This window comes from Schistocerca nitens, chromosome 6 (genome assembly GCF_023898315.1).
Source record: "Schistocerca nitens isolate TAMUIC-IGC-003100 chromosome 6, iqSchNite1.1, whole genome shotgun sequence".
Classification (NCBI taxonomy): Eukaryota; Metazoa; Arthropoda; class Insecta; order Orthoptera; family Acrididae; genus Schistocerca; species Schistocerca nitens.
In genome coordinates, this window is record NC_064619.1 from 3,761,771 (window position 1) to 3,781,765 (window position 19,995).

At 40.5% G+C, this 19,995-nt stretch overlaps 1 protein-coding gene across 1 annotated transcript in view; it reads left to right on the top strand.

The window, feature by feature from the left end:
• LOC126262650 (laminin subunit alpha-1-like) overlaps positions 1-19,995 on the top strand; it is a 134,277-nt gene that overhangs the window by 98,460 nt on the left and 15,822 nt on the right. The window contains exon 9 of the mRNA XM_049959419.1: positions 7,004-7,238. Coding sequence (XP_049815376.1) covers positions 7,004-7,238 — 235 coding nt within the window. The remainder of the gene's footprint in view (positions 1-7,003; positions 7,239-19,995) is intronic.

Here is a 19,995-nt window from a genome sequence, read left to right on the forward strand (position 1 = left end):
GATGGCATCACAAAAGTTTGTAGGCAAAAGCCACCATATATATTATGGGCCCATTGTGGGCAAAGATCATTGCATGGATCCAGTTTGAGTGGAATCTTAATTCACAGGCCCACACAGGGCACCAATGGAAGGAAGAGGTCTTGGCAATGAAACAAGCCGCCAATGGGTGCAGTGTGTCCAAGTGGGTGTGATGATGGTGGCCCTGAATCCACTCCTCCAGGCTGCAGCCTTTGATCATGGTGGACTAGTAAGTTACCAGACAACTACAGAGGGAATTGGGTGCAGTGTTAAGCATCATTTTGTTGCAGATCTGGGTCCTGACAGTCCAGGCAAAACATTCCACATGAATGTTGCAGGCACAAAACTATTTGAAGTCACAGGATATGAATGCCATTCCGTTATAGGAAACCAAAGTGTGTAGTGTACCTTTGAGGGCAAAGATCTTTTGCAGATCCATGATAGGAGCAGCACAACAGACCTTGGGCATTTGGAACACAAAAGGAAGTGAGGAGAAGAATCAATCACAACCAGCCACAGTCCTGCGAAATCAAGGTGAATATGCTCCCATGACTCCACAGTGTCAGGCCACAGAGAGAACTGCTGGGAGGTGCAGTTTGATGTGTCTTACAGGTGGAATATTGGAGGATAAGGTCCATTATGACGGAGCCAGTATTAGGCCATAACAAGTGCCATTATGTCAAACTTCTCATTTGGGACATGCACCAGTGGGCAATGTGCAAGAGGCACAGTGCATGCCATGAAAGAGAGGAAGGAATGAGGACATGGCTATGGTCCTCTTCTGAGACTCAAACAGAACCCCTTGGTTTAGGTACATTTGATTTCACCATTGCCGGTAAGGGCAAAAATCAGGGCTGGGTGATGTGTCTAGCCAACCGTTTTGTACAAAGTGAGTGAAGTGGTGTAAGACCAGGCCCTGATCAGTGGCAGTAATGAAGTTACATGGTGTTAAGGGGAAAATTGAAATGGATGTATGCATATCTGAATCAAGATGGAAACACACCAATTTGTGTTAGTAAAAAGCTGTGCTGAGTCTCATGGGGAATCGGGACAGTGTATCCCCCTTCAATGTGTAACATCACTGCCAACACTGTATAGAATAATGAAAATGGAACAAGTACAGCATGCAGTACTGGAGAAGATGGGTGGGTCAGTCTGGTAACCAATGCTTAGAGCCAAAGATGGTGAGTAAAGGTTAACTGTTCTTGAAAAGGTGATATTTCTGTCAATAAAAGAATAATTTAAATTTCTGGACTACATAGGTGATATTGAGGGCTCTTTCAATTTTAGATTTTGCAGTAGAGTTTCTGGGAGGTGTATAAGATCTTAGAAGCCTATGCAATAGGACATTCGGTGTCATTGGGGTACTTATGGAACAGGACTGTGCCTATACCATGGAGGGAAGGGAGTGGACACACACTGGATGCTACTAACATGGCAGGTGAGGGGTATATGTTGTCAAGCACAGTGCCCACTGAAGGCATTCTTTCCAAGCCTAGGAAGCTTGTTGGCAGCAAGGTCAACATTCAAAACGTGCATCTTGGCATCATAATTGGTTCAATTTCAGTTAGGTTTCAAAGAAGCAGTCTTAATAGTTGATCTTATCCAGGAAAACTTGTAGGGCTTTTACCTGGGTGGCTGCATGTTGTCAATCGCAACATAATCTATTGTTGGCTTAAGTTCATAGGCGGAGAGTTTGAACCCCAAATACATCAAGGACACTGCATTAAAGCATACTTGCAGATTCCATTTGAGTCCATTTGCTGTCAGTCTCTGGAACAAGAGTTTGAAGTTGTGAACGTATCCCTCTGGAGTCTTACTGTATCCAAGATATCATCATGGTAAGGCTGTATGCCCTACTAAGCATTCAGTAAGCTTGTGATGCTGCATCTGAGGGAATTTGAATAACTTACTGTGGCCTCATTTTGCAACGTCATCTGAGGTTAGTAGGAGGTAAGCTTCCACTTCAGTTTGTGCATTTATCATGACTTTGAAGTGACTGTATTGTCAAAGTTCTACTGGGTTTCTGTACTGTTACCAGTGCGGTGGCCCATTGACCGTAGAGAATAACTGAATGGGCAATGACATCTTCACAAGTAAGTCTGTCTAGTTCTGTTCTGAGGGCATCCTTTAGAGCCAGTGGCACCGTGCGAGTTTTGAAGAGGTGTCGGTTAGGTGTCGCCTTACGAGTGGCTTGATATTCAAAGCCAGTTGCATTGCCTAACCCAGATGAGAAGTTTTGAGCATATTTATCACAAAGAGTGATGGTGCATGGTTTAAGGTCCTTTGGATCACATGCCACATAATGCTTCATGAACCATAAACTCCAATGTGTGGAAAGTCTACCCTAAAGACACTGTCCACTTTGAGATCAGTTACCACACGAAAATTTCCTGGATGAGTGACTTGGTTGTTTTAAGTGTGTAAAACTGAAAGTCTCCTAGCAAGGATACCTGATGACATTATAGGCCCAAAGGTCTGGCTTGGCTACCTTTAAGGGTGGCGAACCTAAACTTGTTTCATCTCCACAGATTGGGGCATGTTTGCAGGAGAGCTGCTGAAACCTATCTCTTACAAGCATTCCTTTTTTGCCACATCCTTGACATGTTACACACCGAAGGAAGCATGTGTTGTGGGCATGGTGAAAGAAGCAATTCTTTACAACTAGGCAATGGTACTGCCATTAATGTGGTCCATCGCCACTGGTGTGGTTGTTGATAGCGGCATCTGGGCCATGGAGAAGGTGAGGGCCACACCACAGGTGGCATGACATCCCACACAGCCTTTGTCCGAGTACTGACTGCCACATCTTCTTCCAGCATTAATAAACTCTGGGCTGTGTGGGAAATTTCGCAGGCTTGAACTATTTGCACTACTTTCGTCAGAATAGGGTCCAGTACAGACATTCAAAATTGCAATTCCTACTTAAGTCATAAAGGTCTGTGGCCAGACCACATGAGATTGATTGAAGTTCTATTTTTGCTGTCAAAATTCTAACAAGGCTGCAGTTAACATGTCTCTTCATCAAAAAATGTTCTTCTAATAAAGAAAATATGCTAGGTAACTCAAGTTCTGTCAGATTCATCAGAAACTTGGCAAGCCACAATGTGTAACTGCAATCAGTGGAAATAAGAGCTCTGCTCTTCACTTTGTTCATTAGGGGATGAAAAAGTTGTAAAAATGAGTGGTACAGAAGACATACCTGCCCCATTCACTAATGCTTGCTCTCCCTGTAAAGTTACTGCTGGTAGTTCTTCATAGTTCTACATTGTTTGCATTACAAGTAGTAGTAGTTTTAGTTGCTCCATGGTTGAAGGGCCACAGTCTCGCCTAATCAGAAAATGTTCAAAGTCTGATTTGCATGTGCCACAGATGCTAAACACATAAAGACAATCTACACTCAAAATTAATAAAGCCTCATCCCAGTTTATTTAACAAATTGACATAATGCTCATTGGAGCAATACAAGCTATCTATAAGTAAGCAATCCGACCGAAGTCCAGTTTCTACAGTGTCAGAGTCCAGCTAGTTAGTAACAGAGTCTGAAGAGTAAACACCTATAAACTAAGTCCATAGTGATAACCAAATTAATAGACCAACCAGCACACATTTCCATTGCATAAACACTGTGATGGGATTACAAATGGCTTACAGGGAACTCCTTGAGTCGAGGTAGCATGTTCAATCTTTAGTAAGGCTCATTTGAAAGTGTTGTGTAGCAATTATGACAGGAAAAATATTAGCTACTAATGAATCACCATGTGCACCAAGAAAGTAAAATCCAAATATGAAAGTTAAAAGTGACCTTTTACTATTGTTCAAAGTAGTCAATCGTTGGTTCCCATTTGTCCTGTTGTTGACAGCACCTCAAATGACCTCATAAAACAGTAAACAGTTATTTCAGATTCCACAGCGTTTTAAAGGGAAGGGTTGAAGTTAAGAACACAACAGGAATTATCCCTGCAGTTTCTTTCTGACCTAGCCTTTGGTCTTAGTTTCATATTGCCTCTCACTTCCTGTCCCCTGTTCTTCATATATCTCACTATAGTCAGCCAAAACAACCTCTCAGCCCAACCGGGCTGTAGCACTAGTACACTATTGCCATGTGTATGTAGATAAGCAGTGTTACCATGTTCCAGTTCTCGTTTAGATGCCAACCATTTACTCGATACTTGCATTATACAATATGTGATTTTTTTTACTCATTCCTCTAAAAATATTCGAAAGTTGGTTACTTAATATACAGACAGAGGCATCAGTCATACCTTTGGCTCAATAAAAATGTGAAAAGCATATAATAAGAACCAGTGATAAAGAAAAATAACACAAAAGCTCCCCGTTACAGAATATTCATAATTAGTTGCAGGCAAATTGGTAAATATGATGCTCATGCACAGTCAAAGAAATGATGACAATTTCAGAAAAATTGGACCATTTATTCAAGAGAAAGAGCTTCACAAACTGAGCAGTCATTAACATGTTTATTCACCTCTGGTCCATATGCAGTTATTCAGCTTGGCATTGATTGGCAGTGTTGTTGGATGTCCTCCTGAGGCATAGAGTATGCAATTCCATCCAATTGGATGTTAGATCATCAAAAACCTGAGTTGGTTAGAGGGCCCTGCCCATAAAGCTTCAAATGTTCTCAACTGGGGAGAGATCTGACAACCTTGCTGGCCAAGGTAGAGTTTGGCAAGCTTGATGACAAGCAAACTCTCGCTATGTGCGGGCGGGTGTTATCTTGCTGAAATGTAAGTCTGGGATGGCTTGCAACAAAGTGCAACAAAATGGAGCATAGAATATCACTGACATACCACTGTGCTGTAAGTGTGCTGCAGATGACAACAAAGTCATCTTGCGGTGAAAAGTAATGGCACCCCAGATCATCACTTCTAGTTGCAGGGCTATATTGTGGCAATCAGTCAGGTTGGTATCCCACCACAGTCCAGAGTGGTGTGAGACATGTTTTAGGCCTGGAATCTCACTGACTGGAGTAGAATTGTCTTCAATGAGTTCTGCTTTGAACCCCAATTATTATGAAAATCACAAGAATCTTTGGTACATTAATCGTGATGGCATGTTGTGATTGGTGCTAATCTATGAACACTGACAACTGTGGGAATTACTTCTATATTACTTTCCATATGTGTATTAGAAGAAAAACAATCAGTTTGAGAGAGAAAAGCCACTGCTCCTTCTCTTATGCTCCTCAGCTAACAGTTTTATGTCATACTTCAAACAAAGCATATACATTGCACAAACCACTATTGGCTGTCTATATGCTGGATAAATCAAGATCTCTTTAATACAGATATGAGAGTGATGTGGAATTTCAACCTTGAGCCCATTTATTCTGATAAATTGTGAAAGAGTTTTTGAATACTTGTGGTTTTTCAGTTTCCTGTCTAATGTCCATCAGCAACCAGTCAGACTTATGCCTCGGAGTATAAATCATTCCCAACCTTAGATAGGGACGGATGTATAGTCCATCGAGGAATTATTTGTGCTTCCAGTATTGCAGATACCAGCTGTAGTGGATCCTCCACTTCCAGAAACCACACAGCTTACTTCTGCCCACAGACTTGTGGTGGGGCTATGACTGGCTGCATTTATGCTTTGCACACTCTGCTGCAGCAGCAACTCACCATCAACCCTGATGACAACTGCCAAGCAGAGTACGACTTTAACTGTGCTGTGTGCTGCTAAATCATGGCACCAACTATAGTGGGAGATAACTCCTAACAAATTTCATGCTACATTAAATATTGATAACACACAAAATCTCTGTGTGGCACTGTTGTAGCTGGTGATCTCTTACTGAGCTTTGATACCACATCATGCTCTTGGCTGTACAGCTTGACTATTTTTCCCTTGTTATCTAAGACATTATGAAATGATAATATATGAGGGCATATGCTGAAAAGTAATGCCTGCAAACTATTTGTGAGAGTCTTTTACAACTTTTAAATATAACAAATGTTATTAACATTCTACAACTATATTCTTCACATCTAAATATTTACAGCCCTCTGCCACTACAGGTCTCTGAACTGTAGCATGTAACATGGCGGTGTGTAACATTAACTATGTTGGTGTGTGAGAAACAGTGTGCTCTAATAACGTTTTGGATTTGAAGAGTTCATCTTCACATGGTGAAACCTTTCCTTCAGCATAATAATGCCAGACCACACATGACTGCTGTGACATCTGCAACAATCCAATGCCTTGGGTTCACTGTCATTGATCATCCTCCATACAGTCCCAAGTTAGCCCCATCTGATTTTCATCTGTCTCTAAAACTCAAACAACACATCCGAAAACTTCACTTATAGTAATGAATCAATGCAAGCAGATGTGAAGCTGTGCTCCATCAACAAAGTCAAACATTCTACAGTGGTGGTATCAACAAAGTTGTCTCTCACTGGAAGAAATGTGTTCATTGTCTGGGTGACTGTATTGAGGAATAAATATGTAGAGATGAACATTAAAGTTGTAGATTGTTAACAACAGTCATTTCATTTATATAGCTTCAAATTCTGAGGTGTTACTTTTCAGCATGCCTTCATAGATAAGTTCGATAGGGCAATCAAATAATTGGTGATTGTTTCTTTGTATAACATTTTCATTAGTAGCAAAGTATACATTAAATGTGAAAATAGTCCTGAACCAAAATTTAAGCAGTGATACCTGATTCTCATAGGAACTGTTGCATCTCACTTAGTACACTTTACAATTCACATCATTCTACCAGTTTCCTAGTCAATAGCATATCACTACTGACAGACACCTATGGTGTTGGCTAAGGTGTTACCACTAAGAGGATTAATTTTGGTACACTACTTTCTTTCAGAAAGGTATTTTGAAGAGGGTTTTTTGTTCTGTTAAGCCATTAACTATGAGGAAGGGGACAAGTTTTTACTCCAGGCATTACATTATGATGCAGATGACTGAAAATTCATTTGTTGCATTCATCTGTATTTCACAGATTGAAAGCTGTGTCACTGAAAACTGGCTTACCAAGTGCAGATGGAGCAGTGGCACGTCAAGTGGAAAGGTGTCTTTGCCCGCCAGGCTACACGGGATTATCCTGTGAAAACTGCCAGTATGGGTATGTTAAGATTGGGTCAACATTACCTTATGATGAATTTGGATATGAATGCAGGAAATGTAATTGTAATGGACATGCAGCTACGTGCAATCCTGTTACAGGAGAATGTTTGGTAAGTCTATGAAATATTATAGCTCTTAAATTACCCATAGGCTTCCTTCACATTGATTAATGCTCTGTCTAGCTTTCTTTTCCATTTTCATCAAATATTTTTGGACTGATACACAACAATGGAAAATGAAACAACAATAACTGAGTGGGAACTGTGCTACTCACTGAATGTAGCACACGGTTACCATGTGTTAGCCAGGCTTGGAACATGAAACGGTGGGGTAAAGCACGGTAACAATGTAACAAAAGATGTCCAAATACTAAAGAAATCCTTTACTGGTGTGTTAACAGGCACAATTAACTGCAGAACCCATTTACTTTGTAAGATGCCACAAAAGTGTTTACGAACTAAAGCTCTCAATCTAGTCGGTCCAGTAATCCCCACCGTCCATGTACGGGGAATCAGTTCACACAATTTTTCAAGACAACAAGAGAAAGACCAAATATGCAAATACAAATAAATGAAATTTGAGGTACCTTAAGTGTATCTAATCTAACACAGTTACCAATCACAAATAAACGTGATGTACAGTGGGCAAAGCTAATCTAACACAGTGATCAAAGCAAAATGCAATATGCAATATACAAATAAACACACTTAATGTACCATAAGGCAAAGCTAATCTAGCATAGTGGCTAAAGAAAATGCAAAATACAAATAAATGAACTTGAGGTGCCATAGCTTATCCAACACAGTTGGAGATTTCAGTCTATAATGGATTCATGCATGCTGCTGTGCTGCAGTGGTCTGTATATAATAATAATAATAATAATAATAATAATAATAATAATACAATAATAACACAATATCCACCTGTACATCAACACAATACAGCTACATCCGAACATATATATACAACTACAGAAATCTGTAATTACTGATACATGTTCAATTACCCGAAAGTTCCTAAATGCAATGTAACATATACCGTACAGTTAAAAGGAAGTTACGCTTGATCAAGGTCCGCGTCACTTTCCATTTTTGACCACACATAACGTCTGAGAAGAGAAAGAATAATAATAATAATAATAATAATAATAATAATAAACCCCGTGGAGGCCCGGGAAAAGAATAGGCCTCCGGTATGTTCTGCCAGTCGTAAAAGGCGACGAAAAGAACAAACCACTAATAGGGCTAACCCCCCTTCTAGTGTGATTAGTTGGTTCAGGACAGAACTAAAGAATCCTCGGACAAGCGCCGTCATGGTCGGGGACGACGCTTGAACCCTATGCCCGCCCACAATGGTAACGACACTGCTAGCCAACTGGAAATTTTTTAAATCCAAATAGAGGTGTTTTGCAGAATATGCTTCCTGCAACCACCCTAGAAGGAAAACAAAGACAGAGGATGAGATGGTCAGATGAAGTTAAACGACACCTCATGTTCTGTTATTACCAAGCAACAAACCTAGGAACCAACACAACTGGATACAGATCACAATTATACACAACATTTATTACCAGATACCCAGAATTAAAATTTTTAACAGAACAACGACTAGCTGATCAGATCCGTGTAATAATCAAAAATAACAGGATACCCCAGTCAGAATTAGAAAACATCAAACAACAAGTACAACAAATACTGGAACAAAATAATGTGCAATCAGAAGAAGAAGAAAATACAGTAATGGACTCAAACATCCCAGAGCAAACAAACAAAGAACAACACGCATCAATTAAACAATCAGAGGAAACGAAATCTTAAGACAGCCATCAGAACAAGCACAAATAGAACACGAAGTGACACACATGTTAGATATAGAAGAAAAATTTCAGCTGACATATATAGAATACAAAGACACAAATACAGACATTAGACCAGGGCTTCACAACATACGTGCTCGCAGAGCAAGCTGTGAGCAGCAAGGCGCGAGCACGGAGCAGCGCAAGCACGCTACCCCCACTACCGGACCAGAGCGGAGAGTGGGGAGAGTCACGTGGTGCACACAACAGCTGCCGCCAGTCAATGTAGATCCGCGGCCACCTGCAGGGATATCACTCACGAATTATTACTGCGACAAATGAAACAAATAAAGGAGAATGTACACGTGCCACACAATTTTATTAGCTTAGGGTATGCCTCTACATTCGTATTAATTTGTGAACTATTACACAATAAAAGGTGTCACTTAAGTGTGGGATTCTCGGTTATCTTGTACTTATTGCCCTTTATAATTGCGTCTATGTTCGGAGTAATTGTTCTTGTGCAACGTAGGCGCAGCGTGCAGTTTAAATTTCGATCAGACAATGCGTTTCTCAGGCGCGTCTTGTTACATTTCATTGCAGAGAACAGTTGTTCACAAACATACGTGGAACCGAACATTGATATTATTGTAGCCGCCAGTTTGTGCAAACGAGGATATCTATCCTGAGGGAAGTGTCTGTACAATTCCAAAATTTTTTTCTTGTTCTGAAATTTGTCTCTGTATTCTCTGTCACACTGCAGGTCAATAATTTCTAGTTGCAGCTCAGGACGAATCTCTTCAATATTAGCTGAATATGGAGAGGAGAACAGATCAAAATCACTGTCTAGTGCTGTCAGATCTTGAAAGCGTTGATCAAATTCTTCCTTAAGGGCAGCTAAACTATGTGAATAATGTTCACAGTCTTTGTGAACATCTTGCATGGATGATAATTTAGGAAAATGAGCTAGATTTCCTGTTTCCAGCTGACTCACCCAAAGTGTCAATTTCATTTTAAAAGCTCGTACTCGATCTATGAAATGAGTAATTAGCAGATCTTTACCTTGTAGTGAAATGTTCAAAGCCATGAAGGCTCTTTCAATTCAGGAACACACATGTTATTTATTTCCATGAACATATTTATCTCATCTAATAGGCAAAAAAATCGATTTAATAATTCGCCACGACTAAGCCAGCGGACCTCGCTGTAATAAGGCAGGCTACCACACTGACTTTCTACATCCTCAAGAAAGCTTTTAAATTGTCTGTGTTGTAGCCCATGCTTCCTTCTATAATTGGTTGTACAAACAACAACACTCATCACATTTTTTAGAGTGATACTCTTTGCACATAAGTTTTCCTGGTGGATCACACAGTAAACGCCCCATATTTCATTCGGCACGGTCAGTTTTTGCGTTTTCTCCTTCAACAGCGCAACGAAACCTGATTTTTTCCGTGTCATCACTGGTGCACCGTCTGTAGACACTGAAACTACAGAATTCCACGACAATTCTATATTTTCAACACTTTCTTCAACACTACTTAAAATATCACCTCCGGTTGTAGTGTTCTTCATGGCTACTACATCGAGGAGCTCCTCCCTCACCTGAAGATCTCTTTTAACATCTCTAATAAATATGGCAAGCTGCGCTGTTCCAGTGATATCAACACTTTTCGTCCAGAGCTAGAGAATAAGCCATAAAATCTTTACAGATATTTGCAAGCTGGCTCTGGACGTCGTATGCCATGTCCTGTATGCGACGCATAATGGTCATGTTCGATAATGGCACAATCCGAAACTGTTCAACTTGAGATGGACACAAATGTTCCGCTGCAACTACCAAACATTCTTTTATTAAATCGCCATCAGTGAAGGGACGCAGGGATTTTGCTAAAAGCAAAGCAATTTTGTAACACTCTGAGAGCTGCCTCAGTTGGTTTTTCTTCGTCGTCCAGATCTTCTTCAGATAGCTTTCTTTTAAGTTTAATAACTTCCTATGCAAGATCTGGTCCATCACAGTTTCCACTTCCGTAGTCTTTCGCGTGGTACGACATATAATGTCGCTGCAAATTAAATCTCCTAAAAGAATTCAGCGTTTTGTGACATACTAAACATTTTGCAAACACCATCTTTTTCTGTAAACAGATACAATTCCTCCCAACTGCGAAAGCATGGTTGGGGTTACACAACGGCGACTTGACATGATTCTTAACCAGCGAAGTGACTGTTAGAGCTGATCGTAGTACTTTAAACGTTACACAGTCGGCGCGATTTCAATAGGCCCTATTCAAACATGCGCGCACATTTCCCCTCCCTCCCCTCCCTCCCTACTCTGCCACCTTGCGCCTGCTCGCGAGCAAGTGCCTGAGCAGACGCGAGTACTCGCGCTCAAAACCGGCCAGTTGTTAAGCCCTGCATTAGACCATTCTTGCATAGACCGCCAAATAACCCACAAGTCAAAACAACAATAAAAACTATCAACACAATCATACACAACAAAATAAATGAAAACACAACTATGGAAGAGTTACAACTACTGGTTTATATAGGAGCACTCACCACACTAAATATACACACTAGGCAGAGATCAGAACCAACCAACACACAGAAGAAACGCACAAAACCAGCATGGCAACACAGGCTACAGATCAGAATAGAAAAACTGAGAAAAGACATCGGACAGCTAACACAATTTATAAGAAATGAAATGTCAGAAGAAAAACGAAAAAGGTTAGGTAAAATCTCACAACAAGAAGCGATAGAGCAATTAGATGAAAAGAAGCAGAAATTACAAGCATTGGCCAAACGACTTAGAAGACACAAAAAAAGTTAAAATAGAAGGAAACAAAAACCAAACATTCAACACAAACCAAAAGAAATTTCACCAGAAAATAGATAACACACACATTAAAATAGACAATCCACCAAACATAACAGACATGGGGCAACATATGGTCAAACCCGGTACAACATAACAGGCATGCACGGTGGATACAAGCAGAAACAGACACATACAAGATGATACCACAAATGCCTGAAGTGATAATTTTGCAACATGAAGTCACCCAAGCAATTAATTCTACACACAATTGGAAAGCCCCAGGAAAGGATAAAATAGCAAATTTCTGGCTAAAGAAGTTCACCTCAGCACATTCACATCTAACTAAATTATTTAACAGTTACATTGCAGACTCATACACATTCCCTGATACACTTACACAAGGAATAACTTATCTGAAACCTAAAGATCAAGCAGACACAGCAAAACCAGCTAAATATAGCCCCATCACATGCCTACCAACAATATACAAAATATTAACTTCAGTCATTACACAAAAATTAATGACACATACAACACAGAACAAAATTATAAATGAAGAACAAAAAGACTGTTGCAAAGGAGCACAAGGATGTAAAGAGCAACTGATAATAGATGCAGAGGTGACATATCAAGCTAAAACTAAACAAAGGTCGCTACACTACGCATACATTGATTACCAAAAAGCTTTTGATAGTGTACCCCACTCATGGTTACTACAAATATTGAAAATATACAAAGTAGACCCTAAATTGATACAGTTCCTAAATATAGTAATGAAAAATTGGAAAACCACACTTAATATCCAAACAAATTCAAATAATATCACATCACAGCCAATACAGATTAAGCGTGGAATATACCAAGTAGACTCATTAAGTCCTTTCTGGTTCTGCCTTGCTCTGAACCCACTATCCAACATGCTAAATAATACAAATTATGGATACAATATTACTGGAACATACCCACACAAAATCACACATTTGCTATACATGGATGATCTAAAACTACTGGCAGCAACAAATCGACAACTCAACCAATTACTAAAGATAACAGAAGTATTCAGCAATGATATAAATATGGCTTTTGGAACAGACAAATGTAAGAAAAATAGCATAGTCAAGGGAAAACACACTAAATAAGAAGATTACATATTGGATAACCACAGCGACTGCATAGAAGCGATGGAAAAAACAGATGCCTATAAATATCTAGGATACAGACAAAAAATAGGAATAGATAATACAAATATTAAAGAAGAACTTAAAGAAAAATATAGACAAAGACTAACAAAAATACTGAAAACAGAATTGACAGCAAGAAACAAGACAAAAGCTATAAATACTTATGCTATACCAATATTGACCTACTCATTTGGGGTTGTGAAATGGAGTAACACAGACCTAGAAGCACTCAATACACTTACATGATCACAATGCTACAAATATAGAATACATCACATACATTCAGCAACAGAAAGATTCACATTAAGCAGAAAGGAAGGAGGAAGGGGATTTATCGACATAAAAAACCTACATTATGGACAGGTAGACAATTTAAGAAAATTCTTTATAGAACGAGCAGAAACTAGCAAATTACACAAAGCAATCACTCATATAAATACATCGGCTACACCACTACAATTTCATAACCACCTCTACAACCCTTTAGATCACATAACATCAACAGATACGAAGAAAGTAAATTGGAAAAAGAAAACATTACATGGCAAGCACCCGTATCATCTAACACAGCCACACAGCGATCAAGACGCATCCAACACATGGCTAAGAAAAGGCAATATATACAGTGAGACGGAAGGATTCATGATTGCAATACAGGATCAAACAATAAACACCAGATATTACAGCAAGCATATTATTAAAGATCCCAATACCACAACAGATAAATGCAGACTTTGCAAACAACAAATAGAAACAGTAGATCACATCACAAGCGGATGTACAATACTAGCAAATACAGAATACACCAGAAGACATGACAATGTAGCAAAAATAATACATCAACAGCTTGCCTTACAACATACACTTATAAAACAACACATTCCCACATACAAGTATGCACCACAAAATGTACTGGAGAACAATGAATACAAATTATACTGGAACAGAACCATTATAACAGATAAAACAACACCACATAACAAACCTGACATCATACTCACCAATAAAAAGAAGAAATTAACACAACAAATCGAAATATCCATACCCAATACAACAAATATACAAAAGAAAACAGGAGAAAAAATTGAAAAATACATCCAACTGGCTGAGGAAGTCAAGGACATGTGGCATCAGGATAAAGTTGACATTATACCAATTATACTATCAACTACAGGAGTCATACCACACAATATCCACCAGTACATCAATGCAATACAGCTACATCCAAACTTATATATACAGCTACAGAAATCCGTAATTATTGATACATGTTCAATTACCCGAAAGTTCCTAAATGCAATATAACATATACCGTACAGTTAAAAGGAAGTCACGCTCGATCGAGGTCCGCGTCACTTTCCATTTTTGACCAGATATAACATCTGAGAAAAGAAAGAAATAATAATAAAAACTTGTGCGATCTTGCCACACTCGTTATAATTTAACAGGCTCCATGAAGTGGATACTTTATGCTCAGAACATGAGTTCGTAAGGTGGGTGTTGAATAATGTTTCCCTGAAGTACGGTATCAGTCTTGCCTGCTAGTTCTCCATTGGCATCACAGGAGCGTGCAGTGTTATTCACTTCATAGACACACAAAACTGAAGCACCACTGATGTCTTTCATGGGTTGTGTCTCAATCTGGTAGCACTACAGAAAGCTCTTTAAGTCCTGATAATGAGATAACTTGAACAGAGACGTAACATGAGAGGAACATTAAATGGACTGCGCTTTTCCTGTGGACAGTTCAGTGTTGGCGAGACAACCTCGTCACACGTTTTACGGCAGGACCCCACGCACTGTGGCAAAGAAGCATGCAGCAGAGGAAACTCCTGTCCTCAGATGCATACATTTTGTGATGCGGATTTTTGTCAGACGACAAGTTGTCATCTACTACAGCGCAAGATCATCTGCTAGAGCAGATGGGTGGCGGGCACAAATGCGTAGTAGAGTGTCGCCACACAGTTCCCGTGCCCCCGTGCGAGAAGGAGAGGATAGGTCGCAGGAGGCAGTAGTGACTCCTGGCACTAATCGGCAGACTGTCAAAGTGGCAATGCAGTGTAAGTGAAGCTGCGATCACTGACGACGGTGAAGGCAGCAGCACGGCATGCGACAGTCTCTCGAGTGTCGTGTCACAAGCTCAGCATAGTGGTAACACCCTACTGCACTGCCAGTTGGGCCAGGGCTTGGCGACGCACTGACGGGCAGGTGCAGTCAGGCGTGCCGCAGTGTCGGGGTTTGGTCTGCCAGAGGACGTGGCAGCATGCTGACGCTCGGGCAAATCGCGCACAGTGGGCCGTGCACAGTCCACCCTGCACAGCACACGTGCTGTACAGTGTCGGCACCTTAGGTGCCTGCTGCTGCTGCTGCTGCCTCTTGCCGGTGGCATGCGAAAGATGAACTGCATCACACATCTGAAAGGGACAAGGAATGTGGACACAGAACTGCGGAGGCTGCAGCATTGCACAGGTCAGGACCCAACAACAATTTCGTGCAGCTAGCCAGGTTGGGGGTCTGCAGGCACAAGCCTACAGTGGCTCACGAATATCTAGCCTCGGCGTCTTGAAGACGGATGTGCACTTAGGTGTATGCAAATGACATATCGAGGATGACGAGTGCTATGAAGTCAGAAGCCCGAGATACAAATCACCTCGACAGTACAGTAAGGGAGGTGCAGCCGTGGAGGCAGTACTCGAGTGCCTCACCCGAGAAGTTTAAGGGGGTGGTCTGCTCGGTACGGCCCTTCGACAGAATGGCCGAGGTTCATCTGCAGCTTTTATCAGTCACAGATGTGACCAAACAGCAGTGGCAGCTTGTATGGTTCAGTCCCACTACTGCCAGCTGGGTGTGGTCTTGGAGGTGAAGTCTTCACTCAGGCAGCAGGTAGCATATCATGATTTACCAAGCAAGTTATCCTGTAACTAGCGAGACTGTCATTCCGTAGGAATCAGAGATGCAGATGAGATGACCAGACACTGAGACTGGGGCTTCTGAAACAGGGGATTTATGTCGGACATAGTGTCATTGTGGGTGCGAATGTAGTCATCTGCCCTGATTATCTGGCAGTGTCACAGGATTTGTACCCACCGTGGTGTCTCAGTTATTGTCAGTTCTCCTTACCTTCACACTTTCCGTCACTGCTAGGATACAGTGGAGTGGCCGAGCACGGATGTTACGTGTTATTATTCGGTATCGCTCGGCTCACGGAATGACGTATTGGATGCTGTCGTACTGTGCCATTTGCACTCCTCACTCACGGCTCGGCTCAGTGTGGCAATATGTTACGAGTGGAGCCCTGCCTTCTGCGACATCGGCAAGCTTTGCGTGCTGCAGATACTGATAGTGACATACTGTATGAACCAGACCCGGTTCTCTACCATCTGCGCCAAGTAATAATTTTACAAATTTATAAGCACATCTGGGAATTGGATGTGCTGCGCAACAGTATGTTAGCAACTTTGGCTGCAGAGGTGGGTATACAGTTCGTCTGGTACATACACAAACCCCTAGGTCAAATCAGTTAAATTCAGTAAAATATTTCTAATAAAATTTTTATTCCTTTAGGATACAACCCGTAAGCTTGCTATTCTCAATAATTGTGATCAATGAACAAAGTATCCAGAAAAAATATAAAGCAAACGATTTTGTGGCAACCTTATATTATGAATACTTATTTGTTGCTTATAAGTGTCAAAGTACATGTATGTGTCAAAATATATGATTGTGTCAAAGTATATAAATGAACTGTCAACTTTACTGACCTATATAGGCAGCACACCCTGCTGTAGAAGGGAAAAGAAGAGAAATGGTCCTGCTCGAACACAAATACGGCAGATATGCTCCTCTTTAAAAAGACTCTGGCAGAAAAGTGGGGAACCAGCTGCCCAACCCTTATTCCACATTCCTCACCAAAAATTTTGCCATGCAAACATATTCGCACTTTAATGTGCACAAAGAGACAGTGATAGTGGAAGAGAGAGGAGACACTGTTAGTGGGATGTACTGCAATAAATGGGAGAAAAAGTAGACAGTGGGATATATATATAGTGGCAATGAGAGGGCGAGGCAAGATAAACTGGATAACATGATTTAGAATGCTGTGTGTGAAAAAGAGTGTGAATATGTCCACGAGTCAAAATTTTTTGTGAAGAAGGCAGAATGAGGACTGAGGCAGCTGGTTTGTCAGAGTCTTTCAAAATGGGTATATTAGTGAACTTACATCTAAAAACTGTGTGTCCAGTAATCTGCATGTTCTCCACTCTGCCTACACAGCCTATTCCTCTCAGATAACACCAAGTTTCATGTATTCCATGAGACATTGTAGAGAGATGTAAGATTTAGCACAAGACCTAAGTTCAAAATATAATGACCAGGAATTTTATGTCACCTCTCCTCATCCAGCCAGCCAAATACTGGCATCTTTGCACCTTCATATCCTCCTCGACATATTCTTGAGCATCACAAAAGTTCTGCTTACGCATAAAAACTATGTATTCAGTCAATTTGTTTTTGCACTACCATGCCTTTCACAGAGATCTATGCAGCTTCATGTCTTCCTTGACATCTTGTGTATCATCAGAGAAGTTATACTTCAAAACATTTCCTCAACACTTTTGCACAATTCTTTGTTAGTGTTGCACAGACATTGAGCCACAAGGGGTCCAATTATACCCCATAATGAACTGTCTGCCATGGAATGGTCTGGGCTTTATGGTGACCCTTTTAACAGTGTTAGATATGCTAAACCATACTCAATTCAGCAGCCACGAAATTGTGTATGGAGGAACTTTAATTGCCCATGATCCACAAGTCCCTTGTTTTCAAGCTGAGGTTAACCACCTTTGTAACATGTCCAAATAAGAATTTTCATTCACCTACCCTTCAAAAATTATGGTTAGGACAGATATTGTGATGACATCCAAACCAATATCATAACATGCGGCAAGCTCCTTTTCAACTCTTGCATTTCTTAGACCAAAAAACCACACTTGTTGTTTGTGAAGTGTGACAGAGTGCACATTCTTCTGAAAATAACGATCTTGAGTGAGACACAGAATTTGGGGGCAGGAGAAGGGGTGATTGTTAGGCTGCAACATGCTGCTGCATGTAATTCCGGGTAATTCATTCAGAAACTTCAGTCTGAATTCTTTCGCATTAAAATATGTTTTTAATGTGGTCATGCATTGTTCAGTACAGAACAGCTTCTCTTCGACAAATCCATTCCATTAAAGACTGTTCCATTAACTGGGTATGGTGGCATGTTTTATCTCACATTTTCTTACATATATTATGTGGCCTTTGTCATTTATTGACACAATAGCATGTTTCTCCAAGTCAAGCTTGTTGACTGATGAATCTCTAATCTATCTGGTGTGAACAGTTGAAACATCATGGTTGAACACACCTGTATTACCCAATTTTGATTCAGTTTCAATCATTAACAGAGCATCTTCAGGTGTATTAATATCATAATCAGAAGTGAGACAACTTATAACTATAATGAACCATCATGGCTCAAGCCAGCATCTCCATTTGACTGTAAAACATGACCATGTATTGCATCCCCTAACTCTGTGGCAAAGCACTTGACAGTCAACTATGACACATCTGTGTGCAACTATGATTTTTAAACTTTTTCTTTTTTTACACAGTAAAAGAAAGTACAAAACAAACTATTTTTCGTATGACCTAAGATCCCCACCTCAGCCTCATCCTTACCCCTACCACACGGTTCTCTCTCTCATCATGTGCTGCTGTTCGCAGTCTGGCTTTAGCTGCCAGAGACTGCGATCACAAGTGTGTGAATTGCATTTGCACATGCACATGCGTGTGTGTGTGTGTGTGTGTGTGCCCGTGTTTTTGTTTACTTACCGAAAGCTCACTTTCTGGCAGTCTTTTCGTTTTACCTATCTGCGACAGCACCTCCGTTATGTGGTGAGTAGTAACTATCCTTTTCATGATACTGTAACATTCCATCCTGAATTTTCCATGTTGATTTTGACCAAAGATCAGAGTAGATTACATATAAAATGTGCAGCTATAAGACTTCAATCACAAGTTGCACTGCATTCTCACAATGCAATAGTTGCATCTTGAGAATATGAAAAAGAGCTAATAAACCTGAGCAACATAATTTTTTTTATTCCATACACAATATAGCGAGTCATTCACTGTAATAAAGTAATACAGTAACAGGCAACCATTACATTTACCAGAATTAATTTATGTTACAGTATTGTTTAAGTTTTCTTTATTTTGAGCATTTAATTCTTTACGTGCTGATTTCTTACCTTTTTGCATGCATCCCTGTTTTCTTAATTTCTTTCACATTCCAACTTGCAATGTTTACACTGAGGAATGGGTAGTAGCTTCTTTCTTGGTAGAACTCTGGTACTTCATTTCTTAATTCTCGTTCATAATATTCAGGCTGAAAATGAACTGAACACAACTGTGCAGTTTTCACATTCACTTTCTCCACACATTTGCACTGTAGTATCCACTGTAGTTGCAAAGTGCTCATCTTTGGTAAAACTGATCAGTAAGGTTTGTCATCTTTCGAACAATATCAATGTGCTGTGCTATGGCACAATTACAGTGACCCTTGTTCATGACTGATATGATATGAATTATTTTCCTTGGATACAAACCGTGACTTCCGTGTTCTGCTGAATGCACAATCCCTCTATCCTCTACATGAATCACAAAGTACCAGGGCATCTGGGAATTTGTTGCTTGCTAGGGGTAAAAATGGTATACCTCATTTTTGTGTACCATATTAGTATCCTCCCCTGAGAAAGAGTGCTTATCCTGTACTAGTGCATGTGTGTGCCCTGAGTCTGGTGTTGCTGTGCATGTTTGCTCGAATTGGTTGCCAGCTGTATCAGTGTGAGCCAGCCGCTAGGGCCACGTGCGCGCAGCGCTTTCTCAGCCGTGCCATCTGCTGATGACTTGTGCATATGTATGTGCAGAGCAGCACTGACTGACTCCCTCTGTGTTTATTCAGTTGTCCTGCTCACATCAGTTGTTCCGAGTCTTGCTTGACGGGGATTCATGAGAGGCTTATTTCCATT